The following is a 25,767-nucleotide window of genomic DNA, read 5'->3' as shown; positions in this document are numbered from 1 at the left end:
AGTATATGCCATTGTGGGCTACCATTTGATACAATACATATGTTTAAATTACGATGTCATTGCACATCAATTTATGCCACTTGTGTAGCCTATGTGTAGCTGGCAAACCAATTTAATTAAGAGCCTATAACTTCAGTTTAATATTGTTGTAGGCTTGCGTTATTATGCAATTATTAATGGACATCTTTAGTTAATTATATTGGAAATGCTCTATCGCAATTGCCGATCAGTTATTAGAACGCAATTAGATTAGGTGTCAGATTAGGCTACAGGTAAAACAAATTCAAAAAAATAAACATTGGCTGTTGTTGACAAGCATATTCAGTTCATATACATGTTATTAATATTGCATTCAGTGATTGAAGTTATGACCCCATCCTCAGCCTATACCAGCACTTCTTACCTCTTAATCGCCTCGCTATTCATGTTGAATAAATTAGTCTGTTAATTTGAACTAAGGAAGCTGCTAAATCGTTCAGTTCACATCTTGTCTGTAGACCATCTGAAATTAGATCTAGGCCTATCAGGGGCTATTGGCTACCTGTCTCTAAGCAAACCATGGCAAAATTGAATTACAATCATAAACCCAGATTTTTGGCTGAAGCCAATGTCAATTGAAATGATAAATCAATCTCGCAAATGGGCCATTTGTAGTCTTAACAGTTGGCACATAATAACAGCACAATTGCCAGAAAAAGCATTACATTCGTTTTTTATGTTCATTAAAGTTTTTCTTGCTCAGAGATTTCGAGATCCTCTGTCCAACTTTCAAAACTAAAACTTTATTTACCCCGTGTGCAAATGATCTGACAAGTTCAATTAGGGCGAATTATCTTTTATCTTGCCACATATTCAAATGATTTTTTAACTTCATGTCATAGCTTGCAATAATTATTATTTTGAGGAAACTCGAATTTTGCTTCTACAAGTTACTATGATATTCCTTCTTAATTTCCTCGATAACGTTATCGGAGAAAACAAATTGTATAAATATGGCAGCAACTCTCTTACTGTGATGTTTTTTAAAGGCTAGTTTCCAGGCCTTTTGGGTGGGTTTAAGTGGTCATTGGTCTAGAGATTTTAGCTTGACCTGGCAACCCTGACCCTGATAGGCGAGGACTCGCTGAGGCGCACAATGCACATTGACAAGGGTTGTCTCACAGATCTTTAAATTTCATATTTGTTTCCAAATGAAAGGTCGTTAGAGAATCGTTCTATTTTGTTTGTACTTGAAGACTGGTTACGATATTTGGTTTAACCGGAAATATTGGCAAATAATTCAACTTCCCTGGACACAAGTGGATTACACTGTGGGCCGCTGAAGGAGTTGTCCTGCCAGGGGCTTGGTCGATACCCTCCTTGATGGAACTCAAGACCGCGGCTTCAGTAGGGCCTTGAATAATTTAGTTTTTAATGGTTGTGGAGCAAAAACAAATGAGTGTAGGGAGAGACTTCGATAACGCACGAATAGTGGGTGACTAAACAGTCACAATATAACGTCAGATTTAGTGTATAAACAAAAGGTAGAGTTTGGATTAGCTAGGTATCTATAAATTAGCTCGCTACCCAACTACGGCTAGCTAGCTACGTCTTTCTTTGATAATTCAACCATTCGTATTGGGCCCATCGTCAGGCTGGAGAAAATGTTCGCTTTACTGTCAGCTCCAGGGTAACAGCTAGTTGTGGATTTTGTGCTAATCAATACTTTGGAAGGTATTTCAAATAATGTTTTTATTTACTATAACGTTGTCTACTCCGTGATAATTAGCTACATTGCGTTTGCAATAAACTGGCTAGACAATTATTTAACTAGCTAGCTAATACTAGCATAATAAAGCACTTGAATACATTTAACGTTAGCTAGGTAGCAACTACCAAGTGAACATAATTCTTATGTATGGATAAAGTTGGCTACAGAAACAGTTAATCAAACTGTTTAACTAAAATGCTTGGAATACTTGTGGATGCACTAAATGAGCTAGCTATATAGATGCTTTAAATTGGCAACAAATGATCTTGCTCTGGTGATTTGGCCGTGGCAGGTAGCTAATGTTATCGTTCGTTAGCTAGTTATCATTGGCTAATGTGCGATTTGGCTAGTTAACTAGGTTAGCTAATTTGTCAGCTCGTGCCGAAATTGTAATTAGAACGACATGGGTGTGTATTTACATTGTAGCAATACCTCAGTAAATGTAACATTCGTATAAAATAGGCGTTTTTAGTGAATATCAACTAGCAAGTTAAGTTGGACAGCTAACTAGCGTTAGTCCTTTTTTATTTACATACGCATATTTGGTTGTTGGTTTGCCAGCTAGCCTTCTTTGAGACTGCGAATTAGCCATGTATTGACAGCTTAACTTGGATATACTTCTGCTGAGCACACTAGCTAATACCACCAATTCTGGAAATAAAGATTTAATCTTCGTGAATTGACATGACAGTCAAATTTAGCCGAGAGAAAGGCACAGATGCCATTCTGTCCGCAAAAGACACTAGTTAAATAGACTAACGTTACTTTTAACGCCATTTTAAACAGGGGCTCCGGTGTGGGCCTTTGTGGTGGTGTTTAACTTTTGGCTAAGGAAAGTGCCTTCGACTGGGACGGATTTTTAAAAGTGCCTTAGGTCAGACTGGGACTGGTGCTGTTTGTTTTGACATGGAAGGTCCGAGTCAAAGCAGTGGGTTCAGACAGAGCCGACGCTCCCGTTCTCAACGAGACAGAGAGCGGCGCAGGAGAAGAGTAGACCTTGCTGAGCAGCGGGCCACATCGCCCTCCTCGGGCTCGGAAAAAGAGCTTTGCGGGCCAGGATCTGTACTCGGTCCTGGAGGTAGAGAATGTCGACCCGGGTTCACCGGCCCCAGACACAGGCCTCCTCGACGGAGGAAGCGCAAGTCGGTGTACTGTGAGGAGGACATCATCGATGGCTTCTCAATTGCCAGCTTCAACAGCTTTGAGGCCCTGGAGGTAAGTCTGTGTATTTCCTTATGTGAGCACAATCCTACCCTACCACAATACTCCGATATGATGGACTTCAACTGTATCTAAATAACATTTGTCAATGGTCTCCACAGATGTGAATTGTCCTCCCTCAATCTCTACTTTAAACCCCATAGAGTCTATTTATGTGGCCCTGCATACATCTAATTAGCATAATAAAAACTACAATTAAAATTGTCATTTTAAGCTAAAGATATGTTTTTTTGCATTGGATGCATTCTCAATCAACCGCATCTGCCGATGTTACACTTCTGCATCTGTGGTGAAGGTTGGCAGAAGTAGAGTGTGTTGTCAGACCATGAGACATCCCGAAAATCGTTGTCACGAAAACCTATCATGATCCCTCTATGGAAAGATGAGACTCACAAATCCGATGGCGTTCAAGCAAGTTGGGACTCATCTGAAGTCTGTACAGCCGATCTGCCAACTTCTGTCTGTAGCTTCCGAACAGTTTGGGCTACTGGCAACCTACATGTTGGTTGTTTTGCTCTAGGACACTCACAAGACTCATCAGAAGGTCCCCTTACCAGTTAAAAAAAAAATAATGGAAGTATATATGGAGATTGTTTACTGCCAAAAATAAGGGGTCAAATCTTTTAAAATACTTTCCTGATCTTATCTCTCAGATATAAGACACACTTCAGAACAAACTTCCTTTTAGAAAAAAAAAAAAGATCTGTTTGTCCATGTAGTGAATCTGTTATTCAATGTGTTTGTATGGGCTAATAGCAGTTCATTCAATTGCTTCTTGTAATCTTAACATTTGGTACATAATAACAGCACAAATGCCAGAAAATAGCCTAACATTCTTTTTTTTTTAATGTTCATCCAAGTTTTTCTTGCTCAGAGATTTCGAGATCCTCTGTCCAACTTTCAAAACTCAAACTCTCCTGTCGGAGATATCTATAGTTATGCACATGCACAAAGGAGACTTATTTAACCAATAAGGCACGAGCGGGTGTGGTATAAGGCCAATATACCACGGCTAAGGGCTGTTTTGCGTGACGCAATGCTGAGTGCCTGGATACAGCCCTTAGCCGTGGTATATTGGCCATATACCACAAACCCCCGAGGTGCCTTATTGCTATTTATAAACTGTTTACAACGTAATTAGAGCAGTAAAAATACCTGGGTGGTTCGAGCACTGAATGCTGATTGGCTGAAAGCTGTGGTATATCAGACCATATACAACGTGCATGACAAAACATGACTTTTTACTGTTGTAATTACATTGGTAACCAGTTTAGAATAGCAATAAGGCACCCCTGGGGTTTGCAGTTTATGGCCAATATACCACTCCTGAGGGCTGTATCCAGGCACTCAGCATTGCATCATGCTTAAGAACAGCCTTTAACCGTGGTATATTGGCCACATACCATACCCCCTTGTGCAAATGATCTGGCAAGTTTAATACGGGTGAATTATCTTTTCTCTTGCCACATTCAAATGTACTTTTCCACGTCATGTCATAGCTTGCAATAGTAAGGCTAAATTCAAATAATCATAGCTAAATGATCATTGTTATGACCTTAAAATAATTCCATATATAGTGCCTTCAGATCCATTGACTTTTTTTCCACATGTTGTTACGTTACATCCTTATTCTAAAATGTATGATTTTTTTTTTATCCATCTACAAACAATACCATAATGACAAAGTAAAAACTGTTGTTTTAAAACATTTTTACAAATGTGTAAAATGTTTTTATTTACATAAGTATTCAGACCCTTTGCTATAAGACTCGAAATTGCATCCTGTTTCCATTGATCATACTTGAACCACCAAGACTCTTCCTAGAGCTGGCCGCCCAGCCAAACTGAGCAATCGGGGGAGAAAGGCCTTGGTCAGGGAGGTGACAAAGAACCTGATGGTCACTCTGACAGAATTCTTCTGTGGAGATGGGAGAACCTTCCAGAAGGACAACCATCTCTGCAGCACTCCACCAATCAGGCCTTTATGCTAGAGTGGCCAGATGGAAGCCACTCCTCAGTAAAATGCACATGACAGCCCGTTTGGAATTTGCCAAAAGGCAGCTAAAGACTCTCAGACCATGATAAACCTGATTCTCTTGTCTGATGAAACCAAGATTAAACTCTTCGGCCTGAATGCCAGGCATTCAGCCAGCTACCGCTCATCACCTGGCCAATACCATCCCTACAGTGAAGCGTGGTGGCAGCATCATGCTGTGGGGATGTTTTTCAACGTCATGATCCGGGGAAAGATGAACGGCACAAATTATTGTGGTCCTTGATGAAAACCTGCTCCAGAGCGCTCAGGACATCAGACTGAGGCGAAGGTTCACCTTCCAACAGGACAACAACCCTCAGCACACAGGAAAGACTATACTGGAGTGGCTTCGGGACAAGTCTCTGAATGTCCTTGAGTGACCCAGCCAGAGCTTGGACTTTAATAGAGCTTGAGAGGATCTGCAGAGAAGAACAGGAGAAACTCCCAGATACAGGTGTGCCAAGCTTGTAGCGACATACCCAAGAAGATTCGAGGCTGTAATCGCTGCCAAAGGTGCTTCAACCAAGTACTGAGTAAAGGGTCTGAATACTTGTTATTCAAATTTTTTATAAATTTGCAAATATGTCTCCACCTGTTTTTGCTTTGTCGTTATGGGGTATTGTGAGTAGATTGCGGGAAATCCATTTTAGACTAAGGCTGTAACGTAACAAAATGTGCAAAAAGTCAAGGGGTCTGAATACTTTCCGATTGCACTGTATCTTAGACTCGTAAATCGTAAACTGTAGAGGCTTAAAAGGACAAGTTCCACCTTGGAACTATTTTGGGTATCTCCTCACACCTCCAGGTGTGAATCAGTTGTAGATTGAGTTTCCAAAAATTCACAGTTCATTTACACCTTGTACACTTAGGTGAAGCAATCTGATCAACAACCACAATGAAAGAAATCAGACGCAATGATCTTCTATGATTCGTTTCTTAACTAGTTGCTCCTACCCTCTACTTTTTTGAACATTTTGTTAAAAATCGCGCAACATTTCAGCGCCCTGCTACTCATGCCAGGAATATAGTACGTTCATATGGTTAGAATGTGTGTATAGGAAACCCTCGGACGTTTTTAAAACTGGTTAAATCACGACTGTGGCTATTACATAACGTGCGTTACATCGGAAAGCGCAGGAAAACCTGATCACAGAAAATGGAAATAAATATCCTTGCGCCACTTCCAGCAATTGTTAACAGTGAGCCGAATTAGATAAGACCGAGCATTCAACTCCCACAGCATCCCCATGCAGTCGAGTATCTTGTGAATTTAATCCTCTTTGATTCTTGGTTGAACCGAAAGAGGGGCACGACGTACCTCCGGTCTCCGCCCAGATCATTCCGGAAGAGCTCTCTCCTGAAATTTTTTCCAAGACGACAGCTAATGATATGTACATCGCCTACGGATGAATTTATCGCTTATTAACGTTTACTATTACCTAAAGTAGCATTACAAACGTATTTCGAAGTGTTTTGTGAAAGTTTATCGTCTACTTTTTGAATTTTAAAAAATGACGTTACGTTGTGAAATCGCTGTTTTTTTTCGTTTATCACACAGTCTACATATAACGATATCTTGGCTTTATATGGCCCGATTTAATCGAAATAAAGACCCAATAGTGTTTATGGGACATCTAGGAGTGCCAACAAAGAAGATGGTGAAAGGTAATGACTGTTTTCTATTTTATTGTGCGGTTTGTGTAACGCCGAAATGCTAATTATTTTGTTTACGTCCCCTGCTGTGCTTTTCTGTTGTAGTGTATTGGTGCATGCTATCAGATAATAGCTTCTCATGCTGTCGCCGAAAAGCATTTTAAAAATCTGACTTGTTGCCTGGATTCACAACGAGTGTAGCTTTAATTTGATACCCTGCATGTGTATTTTAATGAACTTTTGAGTTTTAACTAATACTATTAGCATTTAGCGTAGCGCATTTGCATTTCCAGAGCTCTAGTTGGGACGCAAGCGTCCCAGGTAGAGGTAAGAGGTTAACAACCTTAATTATTCGTCGATTACAAATAGCCTATGTTTATTAATCTGCTCGTCATTAGACCAACAATTCTTGTTGAATTGAAACGCCACACAATGCAGAATTTCAGGATTAGAATTTGATATAGCATGCTCTGAGGCGTTCAATGGCACCAATCCAGTATTCATGCACTGACCCATATGTCGACAGATCCTTGAAAGTGTAGTTTCTAAAACATGCAATGTCATTGTAACAGGAACTTATTGGCCAATCTGAGTCATCTGTAGGTTCCCTTGCCAGTTCAGGCATCACTGCCTGCTATTCATTTCCCCCGAAACATTTCTCAGTCAAGGCTTCCTCATTTGTTTGTTTTTTTGGCCAATTTCAGTGGTAGGAATATCCTTGGTGGTTGTCAAGGCAGAAGAACATGGGCAGCGAAAACCTGTGTGGGAAATAATAGGGAGCCAATCAACACATTGTCATTGTTTCAGTGAACCTAATTGTTTTGTACTGCTTGTTTAACTTCTTGGCGCACCCATCCCGTTAGCGAGATAATTTTCGTCAACATCCGCTGAATTGCGGAGCGCCAAACTCAAATTAAATGACTAAAAATATTATATTTTCATGAAATCACAAGTGCAATATAGCAAAACACAGTTTAGCTTGTTGTTAATCCACCTGGCGTGTCAGATTTCAAAAAAGCTTTTCGGCGAAAGCATGCCAAGCATTTATGTAAGGACATCTCTCTCAGCAGACAAAACATTACAAACAGCTAGCAGCCAAGTAGATTGGTCACGAAAGTCAGAAAAGCAATAAAATTAATCGCTTACCTTTGATCTTGGGATGTTTGCACTCACGAGACCCCCAGTTACACAATAAATGTTCCTTTTGTTCCATAAAGATGATTTTTATATCCAAAATACCTCCATTTGGTTGGCGCGTTATGTTCAGAAATCCACAGGCTCGAGCAGTCACGACGGGGCAGACAAATTCCAACTAGTGTTCGTAGAAACATGTCAAAAGTTTTTTATAATCAATCCTCAGGTTGTTTTTACAATATATAATCAATAATGTTTCAACCGGACGATAGTTTCTTCAATAGGAGAGAGAGAGAAAATGTCTGCTCCACTCTGTTGGCGCATGCAAAATGCTGCTGGCACTCAGCCATCCACTGACGCGCTCATTTTTCTGAATAAAAGCCTGAAACTGTCTAAAGACTGTTCACACCATGTGGAAGCCATAGGAAAAGGAATCTGGTTGATATCCCTTTAAATAGAGAGAAGGCGTGCAATGGAACAGAGAGCTTTCAGGAAAAACAGCACTCCCTAGTTGGATTTTCCTCAGGTTTTCGCCTGCAATATCAGTTCTGTTATACTCCGAGACAATATTTTGACAGTTTTGGAAACGTTAGAATGCTTTCTATCCTAATCTGACAAGTATATGCATATTCTAGATTCTGGGTCTGAGAAATTGGCAGTTTCATTTGGGTACGTTTTTCATCCAAACATCAAAATACTGCCCCCTACACTCAACAAGTTAACACTGGGATGCATCTTCTCTCCAGATGGACTGCTCAATGAAGCCTACCCAGCGTGCCGCCATGCTCATGGGAAGGGGGAGCAAGAGGAAGAGGGGCCCGGAGGAGAATGGTAAAAGGCCCCTCTCAGAGCCCGAGGAAGGGGCCCTACCTAGCTTCTCCCGCAGCTGTTGGAAGAGGAGAAAGATTGAGGTAAAGGTGCACCGCATGAGATACACAGGTGTTATATGTAGTTGTCATGTCACATTTGGGTTTGAAAGTAGCTTATTTAAAGGCAGCATTTGCATGTCTGGTCTGGATCCTGTTGGTCTTGTTTGTGGGAACTAGCTGGCCGAGCTCAAATATTCAGACTGAAGTCATCAACTTGTAATGGCCTAGAGGCCTAGTGAGAGCATTAGCTGGCTACACACACCTGTTGTTGAAGAGTAAAACTTACTAGTGACATCTTTTTAGCACCCTGATGGCTGAGCTTGTGATGAATCGATGGTGATTTCTTAACTCGAGGTCAGACAGACATGAGGATAATTTCAAGTTGCTAAATACCATGTCGCTGGGTAAGCTATATCTAGAGTACTGCTCTTTGAAACCAGATTTTCATGTGGTGTGTATCCCAACCTAGTGACCTTTAGCCTACACAGCAAGTATAATTTGGAAATTCAAGGGTGTTGTCAACTATTTTCATACTGAAATTAGTGATGCACTGATATAACTTTTTTTGTTTTTTTGTTTTTGAATTTTACCCCTTTTTCTCCCCAATTTCATGGTATCCAATTGTTAAGTAGCTACTATCTTGTCTCATCGCTACAACTCCCGTACGGGCTCGGGAGAGACGAAGGTTGAAAGTCATGCGTCTTCCGATACACAACCCAACCAAGCCGCACTGCTTCTTAACACAGCGCGCATCCAACCCGGAAGCCAGCCATACCAATGTGTCGGAGGAAACACCGTGCACCTGGCAACCTTGGTTAGCGCGCACAGTGCCCGGCCCGCCACAGGAGTCGCTGGTGCGCGATGAGACAAGGATATCCCTACCGGCCAAGCCCTCCCTAACCCGGACGACGCTAGGCCAAATGTGCGTCGCCCCACGGACCTCCCGGTCGCAGCCGGTTACGACAGAGCCTGGGCGCGAACCCAGAGTCTCTGGTGGCACGGTGTTTCCTCCGACACATTGGTGCGGCTGGCTACAGTGCTTGGTCATAAAAAAGCTAGCTAGCTCATGGATGCAAACAATGCTCTTCCCCAAAAACATAGCAAAACGACAATCTGTTTCAGTAGCTTATAGTTAGTTAACTAGCAAACTATATAGCTAGATGTAATCTAAAATAACCCAGTTTAAGACAGTTCTTATTTGATTAATGGTGTTCGGACCCATCTATGTGAAGCTAGCCACAATAGTGGACTTTGCGGTTAGCCTTCAAAATTAAAAAAGTATGTCAATGACAGTGATGCAAATGAATACAAATAGTAGAATTGTGCCATAATTGAATAGATCATGCTAAACGAGGTTGGAGTGTTATATAAAATCAACAAAAGACAATAATTTGTTAATTTGACATCTGTTGAAATCACACTAGATGTATTATGCTGTAGAATGGCCCAATTTGACATCTGTTGAAATCACACTAGATGTATTATGCTGTAGAATGGCTTTGGGGCCATACTTATTTCACTGTACAGCCTTACCTATGGATTGTGGATCAATGACATGGGGTATCAGTCTACTCAGTGACACCCAGAGAACATTAGCATCGTAGCGCTTATTGCGGGACTCTGAAACAACTGTGAATTGAACCACATGTATTGTCAACCTATGTGTATGGAACACTATTCCTGAGGAAAAACAATACTGCTAGCATGTTTTGGAGTCTGATAACTCTGAGGAGGATGTTGGGAAAAAATATCTTGGGTATTGAGTAGAGGTCGACTGATTTTTCAACACAGATACCGATTATTGGAATACCAAAAAAGCAGATACTGATTACTTAGACAATTTTTACATGTAATAATGACAATACCAACAATACTGAATGAACACTTATTTTAACTTAATATAATACAGAAATAAAATCAATTTGGTCTCAAATAATTAATGAAACATGTTCAATTTGGTTTAAATAATGCAAAAACAGTGTTGGAGGTGAAAGTAAAAGTGACATGTGCCATGTAATAAAAGCTAACGTTTAAGTTCCTTGCTGAGAACATATGAAATCTGGTGGTTCCTTTTAACATGCGTCTTCAATATTCCCAGGTAAGAAGTTTTAGGTTGTAGTTATTATAGGAATGATGAAGTGTTGACTATTTATCTCTATGCCATTTGTATTTCATATACCTTTGACTATTAGATGTTCATATAGGCACTTTATTGCCAGCCTAATGTCGGGAGTTGATAGGCTTGAAGTCATAAACATCACTGTGCTTTAAGCATTAAGAGCTTCTGGCAAATGCAGTAAAGTGCTGTGTGAATGAATGCTTACAAGCCTGCTGCCGCCTACCACTGCCCAGTCAGACTGCTCTATCAAATATCAAACTTAATTATAATATAATACACACAGAAATATGAGCCTTTTGGTAATTTATATGGTAAAATCCGGATAGTTATCATTTAGAAAACTAAACGTTTATTTTTTCAGTGAAATACCGAACTGTTCAGTATTTTATCGAACGGGTGGCAAATTAATTACGGTCTTTGTTAGGAAGAAATTATGTTCTCAACGATCCAGGCTGCCCAAACTGCTGCATATACCCGACTCTGCTTGCACGGAACGTAAGAGAAGTGACTTTCTGAATATTGCCTGCTAACATGCATTTCTTAACTAAATATGCAGGTTCAAAAAAAATATATACTTTTGTGTATTGATTTTAAGAAAGGCATTGTTTATGGCTAGCTACATTTGTGCAACGATGGTGCTTTTTTCACAAATCCGCTTTTGTTAAATCATCACCCGTTTGGCAAAGTTGAAGTAGGCTGTGATTTGATGATAAATTAACATTTATTATATGCAATGCAGGACAAGCTAGTTAACTTATTAATATCATCAACCATGTGTCAACTATGTGATTGATTGTTTTTTCTAAGATAAGTATAATACTTGCTAGTAACTTACCTTGGCTCCTTGCAGCCACAGGTCCTTTTGATGCTGCATTCGCGTAACAGGTGATCATCCTGCAACGCAGTCTCCTCGTGGATTGCAATGTAATAGAGGTCGACCGATTTTAATCGGAATGGCCGATTTCAAGTTTTCATAATCGGAAATTGGTATTTTTGGACACCGGTTTGGCCATTTTTACACCCTTTTATTTAATCTTTTTTTAAACTAGGCAAGTCAGTTAAGAGCACATTCTTATTTTCAATGGCGCCCTAGGAATGGTGGGTTAACTGCCTTGTTCAGGGGCAGAACGACAGATTTTCACCTTGTCAGCTCGGGGGGGATTCAATCTTGCAACCTTAGTTAACTAGTCCAACGCTCTAACCACCTGCCTCTCATTGCACTCCATGAGGAGACTGCCTGTTACGCGTATGCAGTAAGCCAAGGTAAGTTGCTAGCTAGCATTAAACTTATCTTATAAAAAACAATCAATCAATCATAATCACTAGTTAACTACACATGGTTGATGATATTACTAGTTTATCTAGCGTGTCCTGCGTTGCATATAATCGATGCGGTGCGTATCGTTGCTCCAATGTGTACCTAACCATGAACATCAATGCCTTTCTTAAAATCAATACATAGAAGTATATATTTTTCAACCTACATATTTAGCTAAAAGAAATCCAGGTTAGCAGGCAATATTAACTAGGTGAAATTGTCACTTCTCTTGCGTTCATTGCACGCAGAGTCAGTGTATATGCAACAGTTTGGGCTGCCTAATTTGACATAATTATGACATAACATTGAAGGTTGTGCAATGTAACTGGAATATTTAGACTAATGGATGCCACCCCTTACATAAAATACGGAACGGTTCCGTATTTCACTGAAATAATAAACGTCTTGTTTTCGAGATGATAGTTTCTGGATTTGACCATATTAATGACCTTAGGCTCGTATTTCTGTGTGTTATTACATTATAACTAAGTCTATGATTTGATAGAGCAGTCTGACTGAGCGGTGGTAGGCAGCAGCAGGCTCTTAAGCATTCATTCAAACAGCACTTTCGTGCGTTTTGCCAGCAGCTCTTCGTTGTGCGTTTATGACTTCAAGCCTATCAACTCCCGAGATTAGGCTTGTGTAACCGATGTGAAATGGCTAGCTAGTTAGCGGGGTGCACGCTAATAGCGTTTCAAACATCACTTGCTCTGAGACTTGGAGTGGTTATTCCCCTTGCTCTGCATGGGTAACGCTGCTTCGAGGGTGGCTGTTGTCATTGTGTTCCTGGTTCGAGCCCAGGAGCAAGGAGAGTGACTGAAGCTATACTGTTACACTGGTAATACTATAGTGCCTATAAGAACATCCAATAGTCAAAGGTTAATGAAATACAAATGGTATAGAGAGAAATATTCCTATAATAACTACAACCTAAAACTTCTTACCTGGGAATATTGAAGACTCATGGTAAAAGGAACCACCAGCTTGCATATGTTCTCATGTTCTGAGCAAGGAACTTAAACGTTAGCTTTCTTACATGGCACATATTGCACTTTTACTTCTCCAACACTTTGTTTTTGCATTATTTAAACCAAATTGAACATGTTTCATTATTTATTTGAGGCTAAATTGATTTTATTGATGTATTATAAAGTAAAAATAAGTGTTCATTCAGTGTTGCAATTGTCATTATTACAAAAATAAATAAAAGAATAGGCCGATAAATCGGTATCATCTTTTTTAGTCCTCCAAAATCGGTATCGGCGTTGAAAAATCCTAATCGGTCGACCTCTACAATGTAATCGCCCATAATTGGCATCCAAAAAGGCCGATTACCGATTATGAGAACTTGAAATCGGCCCTAATTAATCAGCCATGCCGATGAATCGTTCGACCTCTAGTAATTGAGTAGACTGATACCCCATTTCATTAATCCCCAATCCTTAGGTAAAGCTGTACAGTGCAATATGAATGTCAATACACACAATAGGCTGCCTGGGGAGGAGATCCACAGTCCCCTGATAAGGGCTACAATGCTAATATTTTCGTAAACTCTTCATGGTTGTGTTCTGTGGGTGTCACCGAGTTGACTGATACCCCATATCAATGCTTCACATTCCAACCTTGTTTAACATTATCTAGTCTAAATATGGCATTGATTCCACCTATTGTAATCTTCTACATCACTTTCAAATAGGTACTTTTATTTTGAAGTCAAACTGCAAATTCCACTATTGTGCCTAATCGTTATTGTGGCTAGCTTCATAACCCAGTCCAGTCGAGCCTCACTAGCCAGATGAAGCTAGCTGACGGCTTATAACGTTAGCTTTGGGCAACCGGGTTAAGTAGCTGGCTAGCTATTTATTTTCATGAACTGAAGTTCAATTTCAATAGGTGAACAACAAGTTAATACTAATACTACTAAGCTAATACTTACTCACAAGGATTCCTAAATCATTGCTAAGAATAATGGTTATATTGGTGCTATCTATGTACTAAGCTAAAGCTAGCTAGCTACCCCAGAAGTTGCGGTCAAACAAACAAATAATGCTTTATTACCAACGCGGTATTGTAAACACATCGTTCGTGGCCGGTGTTTGCAGACTTTTTTTGTACAGCTTTGACAGTGCTACTGATAGTAGTGGTGGCGCTTGGCTTGCACGTGCAAATTCAGAACGCAAAACATTCTATAATAGAACTATCATTTGACGTATCAAATTAACTTCTTGCGTCGAGCCATCCCGGATCCGGGATCGTGACTACAGCCTCAAGCTCATTAGCATAATACAACGTTAACTATTCATGAAAATCGCAAATAAAATTAAATCAACATGCTAGCTCTCAAGCTTAGCCTTTTGTTAACAACACTGTCATCTCAGATTTTCAAAAATATGCTTCTCAACCATAGCAAAACAAGCATTTGTGTAACAGTATTGATAGCTAGCGTAGCATTTAGCGTTAGCATTCAGCAGGCAACATTTTCACAAAAACCAGAAAAGCATTCAAATAAAATAATTTACCTTTGAAGAACTTCGGATGTTTTCAATGAGGAGACTCTCAGTTAGATAGCAAATGTTCAGTTTTTCCTGAAAGATTATTTGTTTAGGACAAATCGCTCCGTTTTCTGCGTCACGTTTAGCTACGAAAAAACCTGTATCCAGGATTGTGTAAATCTGTCCGCAAACTCATTAGCATAACGCAACGTTAACTATTCATGAAATTCGCAAATGAAATTAAATAAATCTATTTGCTCTCAAGCTTAGCCTTTTGTTAACAACACTGTCATCTCAGATTTTCAAAATATGCTTTTGAACCATAGCTAAACAAGCATTTGTGTAACAATATTGATAGCCTAGCATAGGATTATGCCTGGCATTCAGCATGCAACATTTTCACAAAAACCAGAAAAGCATTCAAATAAAATAATTTACCTTTTGAAGAACTTCAGATGTTTTCAATGGGGGGGCTCTCAGTGAGATAGCAAATGTTCAGTTTTTACAAAAAGATTAGTTGTGTTGACAAATCGCTCCGTTTTCTTCATCACGTTTGGGTAAGAAAAAAAACGAAAATTAAATCATTAAAACGCGAACTTTTTTCCAAATTTACTCCATAATATCGACAGAAACATGGCAAATGATGTTTAGAATCAATCCTCAAGGTGTTTTTCACATATCTATCGATGATAAATCCTTCGTGGCAGTTGCGCGTTCCATTTCTTCAGAAGAGAAAGTCATGGACCTAGAGATTACGCAATAAATTCGACACAGGACACCGGGCGGACACCTGGTAAATGTAGTCTCTTATGGTAAATCTTCCAATGATATGCCTACACATACGTCACAATGCTGCAGACACCTTGGAGAAACGACAGAAAGGGCAGGCTCATTCCTGGCGCATTCACAGCCATATAAGGAGACATTGGAACACCGCGCCTTCAGAATCTGGGGCATTTCCTGTATGAAACTTCATCTTGGTTTCGCCTGTAGCATTAGTTCTGGGGCACTCACAGATAATATCTTTGCAGTTTTGGAAATGTCAGTTTTTTCTTTCCAAAGCTGTCAATTACATGCATAGTCGAGCATCTTTTCGTGACAAAATATCTTGTTTAAAACGGGAACGTTTTTTATCCCAAAATTAAAAGAGCGCCCCCTATCTCGAAGAAGTTAAAAGCGTATTTAACGCTTCAAATAGTGTTATTGTCAAATAGTGTTATTTGACGTATCTTTTTTGACACGCGAAGACCCAAACGGCGTTTCGTAGTATGTTGTGAAGGTAATAGCAGTGACACTATTACTCTAATTCCGGTAGGGCAACACCTGAAAAATAGCGCACTTGGTAGTGTGTACTGGTGCTCGACCAGTTGCGCAAGCCAACATCACCCACAACAGAGAACGGTTGATTGGGAAGGGCAATGAATCCCATTATCTTGGCGTCAATGGATTTTGCCTTTTGATTTGTCTCGCTTAATTGTTCTTACTCTTTCAAATGACTGCTCAACTTGTTGACTGCTTGATCCACACAGCAGACATGGTGGGCTAGGTTAGGAATGCTGTGTTGCACGTGTAGCGTAACATTTTACGTGGCGTCATTACGTCGTGTACCTACGTTATATAGGTATGCACGTCTGCTTTGACATTGGTTTTGCGTATCAGCGTTAAACTAGACATCGGGCCGATACCGATGTTGGCATTTTTAGCTAATATCTTTCGATTCTGATATGTAAACAACTTTTTTTTTTCATATTATTTTTCATATTGTGCATCCCTACTATGTACATAGGGAAGCAGTCTCTAAGGTTCAGGGAAGGGTACTGGGTGGAGGCTGGAGATTGAAGCTTCCAGGACCCAGTTGCACAGGGAGGGGTACAGACCCAGGACCCTGAGCTTCGTGATGAGCTTGGAGGGCACTGGTATTTAAGTCAGCTGTAGTCAATGAACAGCATTCTTACATAGGTATTTATCTTGTCCATGTGGGATAGGGCAGTGTACTGGCATTGTCTATGAATCTGTTGGGGCGATATGTGAATTGTAGTGGGTCTAGAATGTCAAGTTGGAGGTGATATGGTCCTTAACTAGCCTCTCAAAGCACTTCATGATGACAGAAGTTTGTGCTTCGGGGCAATAGTAATTTAGTTAAATTACATCTTGAAGCAAGTGTGGGACAACAGACTGGGATATGGCGAGATTGAGTATGTTCGTAAACACTCCAGCCAGCTGGTCTGCACATGCTCTGAGAACGCGACTTGGGATGCCGTCTTGGCTGGCAGCCTTGCGAGGGTTAACACGCTTAAATGACTTACTCACGTTGGCCACGAAGAACAAGATTACACGGTCCTCGTGATCGCCTGGAGCCCGTGTCGGCGGCGCAATGTTTTGTTCGAAACAGGCGAAGGTCTTTAGTAAATCCTGGAGCAAGGCACGACTTTCCCTTTATAATTTGTGATTGGCTGTAGTCTCATGTCTGAGATGTTGAATTGTGACTCCACTTCGTCCCTGTACTGTCGTTTTGCCTCCGATTGCTTTACGGAGGTCGTAACTGGTCTGTTTGTACACGTCCATGTTCCCAATCACCTTGCCATAGTTAAATGCGGTGGTTCGCGCTTTCAGTTTTGCGCAAATGGGTTTTTTGGTTTGGATAAGTTCTAATCATCAGTGGGAACAACATCCTCTATGCACTTCCTGACAAACCTAGTCACAAAGTGAGTGTATACGTTGATACTGTTCTCAGAGTCCACCAGGAACATTTCCCAGTCCATGTGATCAATCTTAAAGCATAGATTCTGATTGGGAGAGTAGCAATGATCCGTGTTCCACATTTAGCATAGGAGATGCATTGATTAGTTTCGGTTGCATTTTCCTCTGATTTCCTTTAATAAAAGTCCCCAGCTACAATAAATGCGGCCTCCAATACTTTTGCAAGGCACTGTGTGTTGAAGGTGAATACCATCTATCTTACATATTAACTGTTATAATTGTTTTAGGGTGGGGGCATCCTCTTCTTGGAGACTGGCTACATCGTAAGTTTCTTTATACTTCTATCAATTACAATACATAAGATGACCACAGCTGCCTCCTATAATTGTAGTTTATGAATGTTGTGGCACACCTAAATGTTGCTTTTTATGTTATTTTAGTGTGACACAGAGAGCGAGTCAGCAGATAAGGTGGGTACTGTTTGCATCAAACTGAATACAATTATGATTGTTGGAAGAGCAGTGTTTTTCCTGCTTATTATTGGGTTTTGATTTATTTGTTTTCCTCATCTCATCCCCTAGGCCTCCGACAGTGACATGGGGCCAATCTTCATCGTCAGCACAAGGAAAGGTAAAATGCAGTTCTCTTCTTCCCTATCTGTATGCCTTTGCTTTATAAATATGCTCTCGTCATTTGGTGTTTCTTTTTTTATCCCAGTATCCACTTATTTCATATGTGGTGTCCTTTATTTTTTCACGTTTTTGTTTAAGTGCAGTTCTTTCTCACCCTGTAGTTTTGGAAGCTATCCCTGTGAGCATGGCCTCTATGGGCAAAGGCTGCCCTACACTTCCGCTGGCAGGCCGCTGTGGCCTCTCCCGGCTGGCGGTCACCCCGCGTGTCTCTGGCCTGGAGCGCAGCCAGGAGAGGAGTCTGGAGCCGCCTTACCCTGAGCCCCTGTCTACCTCACCCTCCTTCGCCTGCCTGCCGTCCCTCTCCCCGGCCATGGTCGCACGGCCCGGACAGCTCAACGGCAGCAGCGATGGCCTTCGCCACACCGCCCACCACAACCCCAGCCAGCCGCACTCCAAACACAAGTCCTTCCTCACCTTCCCCGGGCGACACCCATCCATCTACAGCATGGGCATCAACAACAGGTCAGTCACTGCCAGCTCTGCCTAATAGTCAGCATTACTACTGCAGTACCAATACTACTTCTTCCACTTTTATAAAACAACTGACAACTCTTTTTGACTTGCCTGGTTAAATAAAGGAAAACATTTAAAATCAAGACTGCTGACTTAAGAAAATGTATATTTTCTAGTAAACTTTTCTCTCTCCTTAGGAACGGTACATCAGTCAAGCCCCCATCCTCTTCTGCTGCTTCTTCCTCGTTGTCTATACGACCCCCAACTCCCTCTTCCAGTATGCCGATGTCCCTAATTAGAGGTCCAGGGTCATTAGCATCTCTGCGCCCCCCTTCACGTGCTGGCTCTGGTGCCATGTTCACCCCCTCCCCTGGGCTTCCTCCTCCACCTCCTCTCCTCACTTCCCACTCAGGAGCAGGTACTGTACATTTGGCACCAATGTGTATTGCTATTCACCTTTTTTCACAGCCTTAGTCAGATGTTCAGCCATAATTGCAAATCTGTGTGTTTTTTATTTACCAATCAGGTCTACTACTAGCTTAATTTGGGTTCTTGGACAGCCTACTGTCAGTGTTGTAAAATTAGTTATTTGGGCTCCATATCTACCTATTTAAAATATATTCTCCATTCCTCTCCATCTGTCCCACTACTGCAGACCAGGACCTGCTGCGCCAGGACCTGCTGCGCCAGGGCCTGAACTCTCACTTCCTGGCCTCGCAGGATCGCGAGGGCCGCCGCAGCGTACCTGGGGCTGAGCTCAACGGTGGCGGGCCAGGCCTCTCTACTCCCGGTGGTCCATCGGGGGCCAGCCCCAGCTCGGGCTCCTCAGGCCGCTCCTCCCAGGCCCAGCCCGGAATTCAGCCCCTGGCCTTCCAGTTCCACCAGCACAACCACCAGCACCAGCATACACATACACACCAACACTTCACCCCCTTCCTGCACCCCACTCCCTCCGCACCACCGCCTCAGCACCTGGTAAGTGATTACATTCTACCCTGTCAAATTGGGTTTCACAGAGCAGCTTCTGCTTTGAAATGCCAGTGTTGTGAATTTGTCATTAATTGGCTTTTTGTGTTTTGTGTTTTAGTTTGAGAAATATGGCAAGATGGAGGGACTCTACAGAAACACTGTGAGTTTACGTTTACATGCTCCAGAATTGGTTTGGTTATACGTTGCTGTGGTGGTTGAGATGAATGTGGTAGGACTTAGGCAGAATGGGGTCTGGGGAGTGTAGTTTTAACCAGCCTCTGCTTGTGTGTGTGTGTGGCTGATTTAGTTCTTCCCACAGTACCCTCCTCCCCCAGTGCCAGGCATCCAGCCCGTGCTTCCTCCCAATGGGCCCTTCAGCTCTCTGCAAGGAGCCTTCCAGCCTAAGGTGAGTGGTGCTTTAGCTACATAAGTCAGTGGATGATATGTCATGTCGTGTCTGGATGACAAACTGTTTCCTGTGTCTTGATGCAGCCCCTTGTCCCCCAGGGAACAAGTCCTGAGATGACAGCTCGACTGGGGGTTGTGCCTCACCACCTGCAGCCCAAAGACCCCAGGGTAAGATGCACAGTATAAAATGGCCATTTTGGAATATATGATGCCTATGGTTACAACTGAAGCTTGTAGTCTAGGATTGAGCTGGGATCGGTGGACAATGCACATGCCTCTAAAGGCATTATGTGCAAAGACTTGGGCCTAGTAGTCAGTGCAGGAAAGTGTGAATAGTAAAAAGAGTGGAGAATCTTAACAAACATGGTTTACTATTCTTTCTTTTGTTTAGCTAACTGATCCATTTGGGACATCGTTGAAAGTCAGTAATGTAAGCAAAGCCAGATGCTTCATCATCACTTGAATACTTCATTTTTGAAAGTATTATGATACTGTACAGCTTTTTTTCTTACTCACTTTTGGTCATGACTGCTACATTTTAAAACTATTTGACTAAACGCCCTTGCACACCGTGTCTGATTTCTTCCAACTTTTGGCACACCTACTGTGAAACTCCTTGCAACTTTCCATCATTACTCATCTCAGAATCAGAAGTTAAAAAAAAGGTTTTATTCGTCCAGGAAAAATAAACTGACCCATAATATATTGTTTATTACTGACGCTTGCCTTACTAAATTGTACCCCCCCCCCCACACACACACACACACAATTCTCATGTTGATGCCGTGCCAGATGAACATTTCATATGGCAGACATTAACACCATCGCATCTGACTCTGTGTGCAAAGGCCTTGAGTTACTGCAAGCAAAACAGGGTCACCGAGTCAATAATGTGTTTTGTCTACACAGAAACCAGGGAAGTGGTGTGCTATGCATGTACGTGTGGCGTGGATGATTCTGAGACATCAGAAGAAAGTGAAGGTGGGACTTTATTTTTTTACATGTTTTACTACAATTTAATCTGATCCTATCAATTGTGATTTTTATCAAATAAGTAGAAAGTATTTCTCATTTTAATTTGACCACTGAAGCATCTCAAATATTATCGGATGTGATCAACTCATCCCCCAAAAATAATAGATACTGGTCAAGTTGTCCATGTTTATTGAAAAAGCTATGGTCATTGCATTGACTGACCACTGTCCTCTCTCAGCTGATGCAGGCTGATCCGCACAAGCTGGACTTCCGTAACGAGATGTTGGCTCGTCTTCCGGGCTCCGGGGGCCTGGGCACACTAGGGCCCCTTGGTGGTGGCCTCCCCTCTGCCCACGATCTTAACCGACCTGCCAGCCTCTTTACAGCCACTGGTGGGTGCTTGTTTTGTGTAGCAAGATATGTTTGAAGAAAACGTGCTGCAATTGTATTCACCATAAGGATAAAACTATGGGCTTTTTCAAAACCTCAGGCACAGAGGAAAGATTCCTTGGCATTGCAAATAGTCAATTATTTATCATTTTTAGTCTAATTTTGTCCCCCCCATCAACGCTCCACCTCTTTCCTCACTCCAACTGCGCTCTTGGGTAAACGACTGTTTCAAAGGGCACATCTGTACCACTTGCACCCTCAGTAAACACTTCTCATTTTGATTCACCCACTCAAGGAACTGATTTGCCTACTCACAGGTCACTAAAACACCTTATTAGCCAAGATATTACATTTAAAGCGTACTAACTCTTCAGCATGTGACTCTAATAGGCTCCAGTGGGTCTGAACACTAGTAGTGAATATTGCCAGAGGTCTTATGCTGTAAGGCTTGTGTCCGCGCATCAGTCCAGATGTTTATATACTTATGTGATGCAGATCCGTACGGCCGCACACCTCCGTTCACCCCTCTCGGAGCCCTGGGCTCTGGTGCCTTTGGGGGACTTGGCAGCCCTACGCTGGGTGAGTCACCATTTCTCTTCCTCAAAAAAGATGCATAGTTTGTCTTTACTCCTTTGTCCTTACTCTCCACTAAAATGACTAACTTTATTCTGTCTCCAGCTAACAGCTCGGTGTTTGGCCACAAGGAGCCTCCTGCCGTCGGGGGCTTACCCAACCCTCATGACCCCTGGAACCGACTGCACGGTGGACCTCCCCCCTTGGCTGGCCCCAGTTGGGCCAAGGGGGCTGAGAAGAGGGACGAGCGGGACACAGGAAAGGACATTATTCACATCAAAGATGAGAAAGACAGGTGAGACACAACAGCCTCGACTCTAGTTTATCGACTTAGTTCCTAAATTTGCTGTTTGCACTCTTGACTTATCTTTCTATAATATTTTTCTGTCTGATTCTGTTCATGTTACTCTTAACAATTTCAATACTGGAATTGATTTGAATGCTGAATTTGCATACCTCTCCCCAACCATCCTCTATTTTTTTTCCAGAGACAATATGCTATATGGTCGTCAACCTGTGCGGATGTCTCCAGTGGCCCCGGCCCTCAGTCTCCAGCAGCACCGCGGCAGCACCCCTGTCTCCCACATCAACGGGCACGGGGGCCCTCTGGGAGGCCCCAGCAGTCTCACTGAGGATCTGACACGCAGAGATGGAGACAAAAGACTGCTCCTCTCGGTCTCCTCCAGGCCACCTCCTCTAGGCGCTTCATCCTCAGCAGCTGCAACAGACAGAGACAGACCTCGCTCCTCCTCTTCCTCTGTGCTGACGACTCCACCGCCCTCTGGACTCGGCGCCCCCTCCCCCTTGGATCTGTACCCCCGTCAGCAGCCCGCAGCGCTGCACAGCCTACACAGCGAACCCTCTCACTCATCACAGAGAGAGGGAGGCCCCCCTGCCTCATCCTGTTCCTCAGCCACGGTCACCTCTCTGTCCCAGGGCAAGAAGCCTGACCGAACCAACACCCCGGTGCCCAAGCCTCCCCCAGTCAAGGTCAAGGAGGAAAGGAAGGAGGAACCAGAGCTCGTGCCAATCTCCTTGCCGCCGCCTCTGCCCCCCAACTACGACAGGCCCAACAGCCGCCCTCACCACCGCTCCGCCACCCCCTCTTCTCTCTCTCTGACTTCCACGTCCGGGGTGCCCCTACCTCCTCCCACCCCGCACAACCCTCACCATCATCTCTCCCTCCTGGAGCGCTCTCGAGCGCAGGCCGCCATTGAGGCCTACCTGGGGAGCACACAAGGGGGTGGGGGGATAGTAGTGGGTCCAGGGGGGGAGAGGTTCTCCACCCACCCCCATGGCCCACCCCAGGGGCACGGCCAGCACCCCCATAGCTTCCAATGGGACCCATGGAGGGAGCTGGCTGCCCAACAACAGCAGCAGCAACAACGCCGAGAGGCCATGGCCCTGCGTTCGGACCCCCACCTGGCGCTGCGCTCTGACCCCCACCTGGCCCGGCTGCTCCAGGCCCAGCACGCCCAGCGCTTCCTGGAGGCCGAGAGGGCGGCTGCCTTGGCAGCAGCTGTGGCTGCCAACAACCCTCACCACCACCCTCCTACCTCTACCTCCTCGGTCCGCCAGGAGTTTGGCCTGATGGCCCACCACTTTGACCGCCCTCCTCAGCTGGGGCCCCCAGGTGGTGGCCTCATGGATGAGCAGCAGCGCGCCCAGATCCTAAGGGAAGACTTTGAAAGGGCACGCTACTTCGGGATGCACGCTCACCCGCACCTCTCGGGCTCCCACCACCCACCGGGTTCTCACGCAGCCCACCTGGAGCAGCTGCACGCCGGGATGCTCTCCCACTCACATCTCCATCAGCCTGGAGCCTCCAACTCTTCGCCCCACCACCCCGGCCTCTACACCCGCCTGGGGCCTCTCCACACTCACCACGTGCCCAATGGCATCCTTGCCAAGACCCCTGCTGGCCTGGTGGGGGCACTGTCCGTAGGCGCCCCCCCTCCACTCATTCCATCTGTGACAAGCAGGTCTTCCACCCCGACCCGTAGACTGGGTGGGCCGGGGGACTTGGCACTGTACAGCTCTCACAAAGAAGGCGAGTCCAGATAGTATAGGAACACACCGTAGGAGTAGTAGGGAAATGTCAGGATTACTGTGCTGCTCTCACTGTTTCCTGTAAGATGGAACACCTTTTAGGAACTACAACACACACAGCTTACTCAGGCTCTAGACCAATCACGCTCTCAGCTCCCCCAAATGGTGTTGCTGGTTGATTGGGTCGAAGGCAGTGAAGGGAAGGGATACGGAGATTTGTCAGGGTGACTCAGTACATTTATCCACAATGGTTCTATCAGTGCAATTTTAAGGTACATGGTTTTATGTGCATTCTGGTGTGTTATTTTAAGGTTTGTTTTTTCCATTTGAGAAATCTATAAAATGATAGCTGTATGAAGAGGCGGAGGCTTTTCCAATTGGATATGATCAGGTTTGAAGCAGGCTTTTTCAGGTTGGGTAAGATGAACTCCTAGAGAGATGTGCATATTTTGTACATGTGAATGGTTCATCCTCTCATTCTAAGTAATGAGATCTATAAATCCCTTTGCATAAATCAAACATGTTGGGCTGTTTTCTGGATGAGAGCTGAAGAATTATGGTAGTACATAGTGCTGGGACGATACCAAGGGGCAAAATATTTTTCCATGGCAAAAATTAAAACACACAGCAGACAACTATTTGGTCTGTTAAAAACCTGCCATGTGTAAAATATTGTGTGCTATAGCTTGGAGATAATTTTTTGACTCTGGATAACAACAATGTTTGTTTCCAACATTTAGGGCTATTTGTCTAAAGTTTAATCCGCTTCGTGTTTTGTTTTCTTGCCACGATACTAACAAGTATCGTGACACTGGTATCGTCCTGGCTCTAGTAGTATATTTCTATGGTTTTATTTTTTTGTGTCCTCTTTTATTGTGAAAAGACTGTAGATTACCGATGAAACTTCTAAAGATTCTAAATCGATAAAGAACCATAGGCTTCTGTACTTCGGTTCTCCGCTCCTCACAAAAAAATGACCCCGCTACCCTCAACTTCACCACTCCTCTGTGCTCTATGAACCTCTGTTCCAGCTCTTGTATTTAAAATAATCATGTTATGAACTATGCGGCCACGGTGGACAATGTCTAAAACTGAAACTTTCCCATTCACATTTCTGACTCGACATTATGAGCAGGACCAGTAGTCTAGTGAAATTGCCTTTGTAATTATTATTATTATTGTTAACATTAATTATCTTCTATAATGATAATAAATATATTCACTGTTTTTTTATGTTATTTGTTATTGTTTTCAGGTATCACGAATGCACTCCCCTGTTAGTAACAAATTAAAGTTGTTCCAGATCAGGCAGTAAAAGTTTTGTATGACTGAGAAAGGAAATGCTTGTGAACGTGAGTAAGACACAACCATAAAAACCTCTGGCCTCTTCATGGATCAGATCTTTGAATACACTGAGAGGGAGCTTTGTGTTTGTGTCGCATCACATTTTGGACTCAACGCCTGCCGGCAAGTCATTTTCACAGGGATGTTCCATGAGCAGATAAATTATGTACGTGGAAGAATGGGACATCTACTGGACGACTGAGAAAAGAATCCGTAGACTTGTGCGGACTACACGTGACTGGACTGAGAGGAGGAAATACATTTGGGTCGATTATTTTAAGACCATTTTATACCTTTCAAACCCCTTCTAGAGACAACAAAGATGAATTATTAAATGAATTGTTGGTTACTTGATTGTGTGGGTCTTGTTTGTTTTGGTGCCTAAGAGTTCAGCCACTTATTTTATTTAATGAGGCAAGTCAGTTAAGAACAAATTCTTATTTACAGTGATGGCTACAGTGATGGAACAGTTAGACGTACTTAGACGTGGTCATATTGTTATTCTTCATGCTTTCCAGACAATGTTTATTTGGAGAGAGCATACAGTGTGGATCTCCAACTCTGACCTTGGAGAGCAGGACTTTGTTCGATCCCAGCATTAACACCTTAAGTAGTGAATGGTG

At 42.9% G+C, this 25,767-nt stretch overlaps 1 protein-coding gene across 5 annotated transcripts; it reads left to right on the top strand.

Moving 5' to 3' along the window:
• The first annotated feature begins 1,099 nt into the window (after positions 1 to 1,099).
• On the top strand, positions 1,100 to 25,493 carry LOC115143902 (autism susceptibility gene 2 protein homolog). Of its 5 annotated transcripts, none has more exons than XM_029684356.2 (17): positions 1,100 to 2,965; positions 8,540 to 8,704; positions 17,579 to 17,614; positions 17,732 to 17,761; positions 17,873 to 17,921; positions 18,085 to 18,445; positions 18,634 to 18,854; positions 19,092 to 19,411; positions 19,524 to 19,565; positions 19,725 to 19,811; positions 19,898 to 19,981; positions 20,205 to 20,243; positions 20,723 to 20,794; positions 21,027 to 21,180; positions 21,674 to 21,757; positions 21,857 to 22,046; positions 22,240 to 25,493. In XM_029684356.2, the coding sequence occupies exons 1-17, from the start codon at positions 2,657 to 2,659 to the stop codon at positions 23,813 to 23,815; spliced, it is 3,819 nt and encodes a 1,272-aa protein (XP_029540216.1). In that variant the 5' UTR covers positions 1,100 to 2,656; the 3' UTR covers positions 23,816 to 25,493. The 5 variants fall into 5 exon arrangements, with proteins under 5 accessions (XP_029540216.1, XP_029540217.1, XP_029540215.1 ...); XM_029684357.2 differs by having other exon boundaries at positions 19,713 to 19,811; positions 19,913 to 19,981; XM_029684355.2 differs by having other exon boundaries at positions 19,713 to 19,811.
• Positions 25,494 to 25,767: the final 274 nt, after the last annotated feature.

Source organism: Oncorhynchus nerka, linkage group LG16 (genome assembly GCF_034236695.1).
Source record: "Oncorhynchus nerka isolate Pitt River linkage group LG16, Oner_Uvic_2.0, whole genome shotgun sequence".
Lineage (NCBI taxonomy): Eukaryota > Metazoa > Chordata > Actinopteri > Salmoniformes > Salmonidae > Oncorhynchus > Oncorhynchus nerka.
The sequence above is the reverse complement of the archived record's forward strand: the minus strand, read 5'-3'. Positions and strand labels throughout refer to the sequence as shown.